General features: G+C 40.7%; 1 protein-coding gene across 5 annotated transcripts in view; it reads left to right on the top strand.

Moving 5' to 3' along the window:
- SMG1 (SMG1 nonsense mediated mRNA decay associated PI3K related kinase) overlaps window positions 1-6,907 on the top strand; it is an 86,221-nt gene extending 79,314 nt beyond the window's left edge. For 4 of the 5 annotated variants that reach the window (XM_019753034.2, XM_019753032.2, XM_074322956.1 and 1 more), the window contains 3 exons: window positions 426-605; window positions 687-793; window positions 2,431-6,907. In XM_019753034.2, the coding sequence (XP_019608593.2) occupies window positions 426-605; window positions 687-793; window positions 2,431-2,508 (365 nt within the window). In that variant the 3' untranslated portion in view covers window positions 2,509-6,907. The remainder of the gene's footprint in view (window positions 1-425; window positions 606-686; window positions 794-2,430) is intronic. The other variant, XM_019753033.2, reaches the window with a different exon arrangement.
- Window positions 6,908-7,472: the final 565 nt, after the last annotated feature.

Here is a 7,472-nt window from a genome sequence, read left to right on the forward strand (position 1 = left end):
AATTGGGATCATTCTGTGAATGCAATTTTTGTTGTCTTTTCCCACTTAATATTAAATTGATAATTTCCCTGTCATAAATATTCTTTCTAAAACTGAACTAATGGCCACATTTAATAATGCCGTTCTGTGACTGTAGCATAGTATGTTAATCTTGCATTGTTGGACAGAGAAGATATTTATAGTTTTTTGCTATCACAGCAGGATAGGGAGCAGCATTGGACAAATTTGTATTTGAATGTGTAGCTATTTAGGCTTTGCTTTTAGGAGCACAATTTCTGTGTCAAGGCATAAGAACTTTAAGGCTGCAGAGTCACCTCAGTTTCCAAAGCTGCACATGTGTAGTTGATGACAGAGTACTGCCCTGCTATCTCCTCTGTACATTTTCTGTTTACATGTAAATTGAGCTACCAGCTCTTTCTCTATAGCAGTTCGAAGCAACACTGGCCAGAAGACTCAGCCTGACGTCATGTCACAGAATGCTAGAAAGCTGATTCAGAAAAATCTTGCTACATCAGCAGATACTCCACCAAGCACAGTTCCGGGAACTGGCAAGAGTGTTGCTTGTAGTCCTAAAAAGGCTGTCAGAGACCCTAAAACTGGCAAAGGTAATTATTTAGAATAAGGATGCCTTTATGTATTTAGACAAAGTGCTACTTTGACTTACATGTGTTTCCATTGCTTCGCAGCTGTGCAAGAGAGAAACTCGTATGCAGTGAGTGTGTGGAAGAGAGTGAAAGCCAAGTTAGAGGGCCGGGATGTCGATCCAAATAGGAGGATGTCAGTTGCTGAACAGGTGACTTTTTTTAAAACTCGACCTGCACACTTTAATGTTGCTGCAACAGCAAAGGTTTAAAGATCCTCTTACCCGGATCCTGGGTGGTTCATCAAGAAATGAGACACTTAAATCTATTTTTCAGATTCAGAAGATTCTGAGTAAAGCTCTGGAATTGTCAAACACTCACCATTTTACTCTGACTCTACCCTGTTAGCACTAAATACTTCAGCATATGTCTCCTGAACAAAACAGTGTAATATATCATTATGATATCATTTTATAACTGTCAACTTCGGAAACTTCGCGTCGATGTTAACGTTGGCTTTCACCTTCCATTCAGTCCGTTTTCAGTTTTCTCCAGTCCCAGCCCAGTGTCCTTCACTGCTTAGCGCTCCTCTCGTGACACCACCCCACCCCCGCCCAAGAGCTAGTCAAGGTTCATCCTGCATGTCGTGTGCTTGTTCCCTTTTAGTCCCCTTTTAACATCGAGAACAGTTTCCCGGCCTTTTTTCCCCTCTGGACACTGACATTTTTGATGTGTCCAGACAAGTTGGTTTGCAGAGTATGCCTCAGTTTGTATTTGTCTGATATTTTCCTTATAATTAGATATAGAATCAACCTTTTTGGCAGGAATGCGATACCAGTGGTGTGTCCTCAGAATTTTACACAAAGGGACGCATGTCGGTTTGTGCCGTCTGTGATACGAGTTCAGTTACTTGGTCAAGGGCAGTGCTCTCCCGAATTCTGTCACAAGTGTAACCTTTCTTCTCTAAAAACTTGAGACTGTGAATATCCTATTTTCTAGTGGTTTGGCATCCACAATTCAATTTTCACATCAGCAAGGAAAGTATTTTTGTTGTAAAAACTGTTACATCACTGTATAGGGCCTGAGCTTACTCTTCTTCATCAGGCATCACTTTCTAGAAACAGTTTGTCAAAATTTGTCAAAAACCGTGGACAGCGCTCTCAGCCGGTATTCTTACTTCAGAAACTTGCTTGTAGGTGAATGACTTGTGTTCTGTCATGACTGCCCATCATAGTTCTCTGTTCATCTTTTTAAAGGAGCTTTGGCTCTTGTGCGTTTTATACTGATAGCTGTTTCATTTTATATGAAAAAGTTCAGGGGCTCAGAGGAGTGGGGTAAGTATAGAGTCCTTCCTGTACCACTTCTGGTGTAGGTTATAATTCAGCAGCTGTATACCGAGCACTTCCTGTAGAAGTGGACCCTGATGCATGCTCTGGATAGAGAGGTGATTGTATCTCTTACAGTAAAAGAAAACTTAGCCGAGTTAGAGTCAGTGGACATTCGTGGAGTGCCCACCTGTGTTCCCGAATCTGCTGGGCATGTTTTTATGTACCATCTAAGCGTTTACCCGGTAACCCCAAGAGCAGTTGTGGGGTCAGTGAGGGCTCTCTTCATCTAAGGATTCCGAAGGCTCAGGATGGGTGTGACTCTCCCGACACACATTTTATAAGCTGTAGAATTACGAGGGTATCTCAGCTCACTTAACCACCTTCCACCATAGTAGCTGCAGTACCTTTGGGTAATTTGGGTGAGTATAAACTTCCTTTTAAACAATGCATGTAACTCATATACGTACCATGTCTTTTCAAGTTATAAACGTCTTTAAATATTATCCTGCCTGTTTTCACAGGTTGACTATGTCATTAAGGAAGCAACTAATCTAGATAACTTGGCTCAGCTGTATGAAGGTTGGACAGCCTGGGTATGAAAGGCAAGACAGTCGATGAGTCTGGTTCAGCGAGGTCAGACATCCACCAGAATCAACTCAGCCTCAGGCATCCAAAGCCACACCACAGTCGGTGGTGATGCGACTGGGGGCTTACTCTGAGGAAACCTAGGAAATCTCGGGGCGCTAGGAAGTGAACCCTGCAGGGCAGCCGCACTCAGGGAGACGCCCAACACCATGGCCTGCAACCCCAGGGTCAAGGGTGAAAGAAAGCAAGCTCACCGCCTGAACACGGAGATTGTCTTTCTGCCTCAGAACAGCTGCGCACGTGTCAGGAGGTTAGCTGCAGAAAGAAATCGGGGTGCCGCGGAGCACAGAGTGATTTGGAACTCCATTCCACCTGACCCTGTGTGTACAATCCAGGAAAAACCAAACCCCGCTCAGAAACAGAAAACTGGGGCCGCGAAGAAATCACAGCCAAGGAAGATTTGATGCATTCAGATTCTTGTGTGACGCTTGTTGCTTGGCAACAGTACTGGTTGGGTTGACCAGTAAGTACAAAAAGGCTATGCGACGCGTATTTCAGAAATGGACTGAAAATGGAGAGCTATGTAACAGATACACTACATTGGAAGAACTTACTTCTGAAATGAAGGGAAAAACAACCAACCCATCATCATCCTCCCAGGCCCCTACCACCTCCCCACCCCCCTTCACCTGCTCTGGTAGATTAGCTGTCTTTCAGATTTACTTTTAATTCAATCCTTAAATTTCATATACTTCCATCTCGATGCAGTTAACAACTTACGTTTGGAGTGATACACAGAAACTTCTCCAAAACCACATGGAAAATTCAAGGATTGTTTAAATGTCTGATGATCACATACAAAATGTCATTCTGGTTATTTAAGTCATTTCTGTGATTCTATCATGTACAGTTCCCAGAATTGTCACTGTGCATTCAAAAGGAATGAATCTAACACATTTGATTTCATGTCCACTCCCCTTTGCTTCTGGTGTGCATTTTTTGGAGGTCATTCAAATTTTCCCTCTTCTGTGATTGTTGTAGTTTCTTTCATAGACAATAGCTAGTCCAATGTAATCTTTTTACCTTTTTTAAAAACCAGGATAGAATACCTAGTAGAGTTTTACATTGTTGATGACAGAGTAACAATAAAGTGATGTGGTGGAGGTAGAGTGAAATGTTGTTTTAATTCCGTTTTCTCATTTGATACTTTTAATTTACAAGCTATAAGTTAGAAGTGCTTTAGTTTACCTGGCATTTTAAGACATGTACATGAAACACCGGCAAAAATGAGAACCACCACCAGCTTTTATTAAGTTCAATTAGTCTGTGAAGTACTTTTTGCATAATTTTAATAGTTTGCTGTTTAGTCAGACATTATAGAGAATTCATGGTCAAGGTTTCCTTAAATTTTTAGCCTTGCATTTCAGTACTGTGTAAGCTCAATTGTTGATCCAAAATAAAAATCCAGAATAGGATTCTTAAAATCACGTATCATCACAAAATAGAACGCGATTCAAGTCTTGAGTGTCTTGAGTCCATTTTTCCTGCGTCTTAGAGATGAGGACTCTGATCACTTTCTAGCTGCCAATCTTCACAAACTTGAAAGGTATTAAGGAAAAAGTCCACATAGCTCTAGCCTTTTCTGTGTTCTGATTGCCACACTAATATGTATTCTTTAAATACCCATCAGAGTATGCATGTCAGTACCAGTGTTTTTTTTAATACTTTGAGAGACACTGCAAGAAAGGTGGCATTTTTGAATATCCATATGTCTAATAGCAAGGAACCTAGTGCATCAAATTTTATTTTCTTCATTTTTGAACCTTATTTTCACAATCAAAACAACCTGTCTGGAATAATAATGCCATATTGTGTTCTCCATGCTGCTTTGTTTCCTAGAGGTGGGAACTACTGCGTTCATCACTTGATTACCTCTGCTGTCAAGATGAAACAGTCTTTTCAGCAGCATTCTCTATGGTCACAAGGGAAAACTTCCATCAGAATGACAAAACCAGTTCACACTGGTTTGTCCCGGTAGGTAGCATTCAGAAATTGCTTCCTCTTTGGTAAAGAAGATGAATGAAACACATGAATCTTACCGCCTGTGGATTTCAGGCTTCAGAGGTAACTGGCACCTTATGCAAGCAAAAACAAAACAGCTGTATATCAGTAGCACGTGCCTCTGGGAAATCACCCGTCACTTTAAAAAGGGTCCCTCAGAGACTAGTGTGGCATGTACACGTTTGGTTGTGGGGCAGGTGTGAACAACGGATGACCTCTAAGATGCTCTTTAGTGCGCTCTAGATGGGACCCGCCGAGTCTGTACAGTTGGGCCTCTTCTGGAAGTCAGCCTGTAAGTAACCTTGCCGTTCTGAACTGTTGTAAGAGAACTTGACAGATTTAACCAGCAATAAAGGCCCTGGTGATGGAGCAGATGGAGCAGTCAGGGCTGTGTTGGGGGGATTACCTTGTAAAGTAATGTCAAGTTTAGAGTGCTGTGGTTATGAAGGCATACACACTTTTTATGATACAAAATACCTGTGGAAAACCAGGGGTCTGCCCCTCTCTTCCTCTTCTCTCTCTGATTCAGGGGGTACAGAATAACCTACAACCTCTAATTCAACTCAAAGTACCCTTGGAAATTGGTTTATCTTAAGTGTTTTGTTGTCTTCGGTTTTTCAGAATGCCCTGCATTTCAGTTGATTCCTCTACAAAGTTGTGGAGGCTGTGGAACTGTATTTCTCTTACTGTTTCTTTGGTGTGTCTTGCAGCACCTCCTTATTTTCTGGTCGAGTTCTTAACATAGTTTGCTAGATGATTAAGATTCTTTTATGTCAGACACTTGTGAGTTTTTTTTTTTGGTGTTTTTTTTTGAGATATGTGAGATTTCTGTAAGAGAACTGATAACCCAGCTCTTGATCTGCTTCCCCACATGGCTTCTTTTCAGAGCCCAAACCCCAGGTTCCGGATGAGGGCTTCTAATACAAAGAAAAACTTCCATCACTTCTGCCCTTAACACTTGCCTCTCTTACCTAAGCTTAGTATGTAGCTTTCTTCATATTGTCCAGTGTTTGGTGTTACCTGCTTTGTTTTTTTTAATCGTGCCTATTCTGTCGTGTAAAATTTAAGGAAAGAGCCATTAAAAAATGCCCCGCAGGGCAATGCAAGTACAGCCAAATATTAGAGTTAATGTTTAGTCTTTCTTGTACTATAGGCAGTACTTTCAACTGAAGAGTCTTCCTGGCCTGTTTTCCTCCACACACTTGTCATTACTCTGGGGGCTTCTCTTGTTTTGGCAGTCACCAGCTCCCCCTTCTTTTCACATTAAAGAAAGCCTGTTAGCCCTATTCACCTACGTCAGAAATCAGCGGATTCTTTACTATTAGCACATTTAAGAACCTTTGTCTTACATAAAGTTAGAGGACTGTGAACACCAGGGACCTTCCATTCTATTCTGTATCTTGAACTTGTAAAGTGCCAGTAATTTAAAGCTACAACTTCCTTCTCCTTAAATCAAGGAGATAGAATATATTAATGTGAGGGTCACTTAAAGAAGGTAGCCTCTATTTTCAATATTTGGGTTGTACTAGAAAGATTCCTTCTCGGGGGGAAAATACTAGCATTACAAATTGGTCTGAACCTTGGGGAAGGGACAATTCACTTTGCTGTGACCCCTATGGGTTTGTGGCACGTTTCCTGCTTTCTAGGCCTGGGTAACACTATCACCATCCCTTACGTGCAAATGGACTCCACTTGAGAGCAGCTTTTCAGGGTCCGGGGTTAGTTGTACAGTGTGATCTACTTCAGAGTCGTTTGCCGTCCATGGGAATTTGGCTGAGCTGACTGGCGAACAGCTGTTTGGTGTGCTGATGTGAAAACGTCATACTACTACTACTAGCGCTTTAGGACTTGTGAAGCTGGTAAACTTAAGGAATTTCATGTTCTGAAATGCAGACTTGTAGAACGTTTTTCTTTGAACACTGGCTGAATTTTTGTTTTCCTGAACAGTCCCAGGTTCAGCTCCTGTTTCAAGTTGTTGTGTCAGTTGTTTTTCTGGTTTAAATTTCCCTTATATTTCCATCTGTAATGCCAGTGGCAACACCATCATTCACTTGTTCATTTACCCTTATTATAAGAGCAAATTGAGCTGAACTCGATCTTCCGTGTCCTAGTAAACATTGTATAAATAAAGTGGCTTCTCTGTACAAAAGGTGGTCATGCCTCCTGATGGAGCTCATTTTGTGATTGTATTTAAGATTAAAAGGTGAATAAATCACACCAGCTTCCTGAAAATGTTCATAATGCATCTTTTGGAAAACAAAATACATGCCTATTTTGTGCATATTTGCATCGACATGGCAAAGATTGTATGAAATACCTGTTTTTCAAAAAATAAACTCTTAAAAGACAGCATTTAAGCTCTGAATTTATTGGTTGAAGTAGTTTCCAGAAAATTTAATTTTGGAATATGGGTAGCTTTTTAAAAAAATGTATTAATACCACCAAAACTTTTTCAACTTCTCAAAAAAGTAATTTGTTCTACCCTTAAAGTTCTATGTAGTACTTTTGAACAGCAGTAGAAATTTTACTTCAACGGGGAAGTTCTTGGTATTAAGGCACAATTTATTAAGCTTAATTTTGTTAACATTTAAAAACAAAACTATAGAACATTATTGATGTGTATATTTCCTGGGGGTGTGAAAGCTCTGAAGGAAAATTAAAACGTCCAGCTTGTTTTAATGTCTGGAAATCAGACTGCATTTGTTGTTGCTAGATTGGGTTAGGATTTATGTTAACGGTTTAGTCATCTGGCAGGTTTCAAAAGATCACATGCTGAGCAGCCCAGTGATTGGCCAATTTCCTAAACTGTTGGAAGGGGGGGGCCACATGTCTTGAGATGTATTATGCAAAGAACCAACTGAGCCAAAAATAATAAATGAAACAGAACTCTTAGCCTTAAGAAAGCTATGTACGAATA

Source organism: Rhinolophus sinicus, linkage group LG18, assembly GCF_036562045.2.
Source record: "Rhinolophus sinicus isolate RSC01 linkage group LG18, ASM3656204v1, whole genome shotgun sequence".
In the NCBI taxonomy this organism is placed as follows: Eukaryota; Metazoa; Chordata; class Mammalia; order Chiroptera; family Rhinolophidae; genus Rhinolophus; species Rhinolophus sinicus.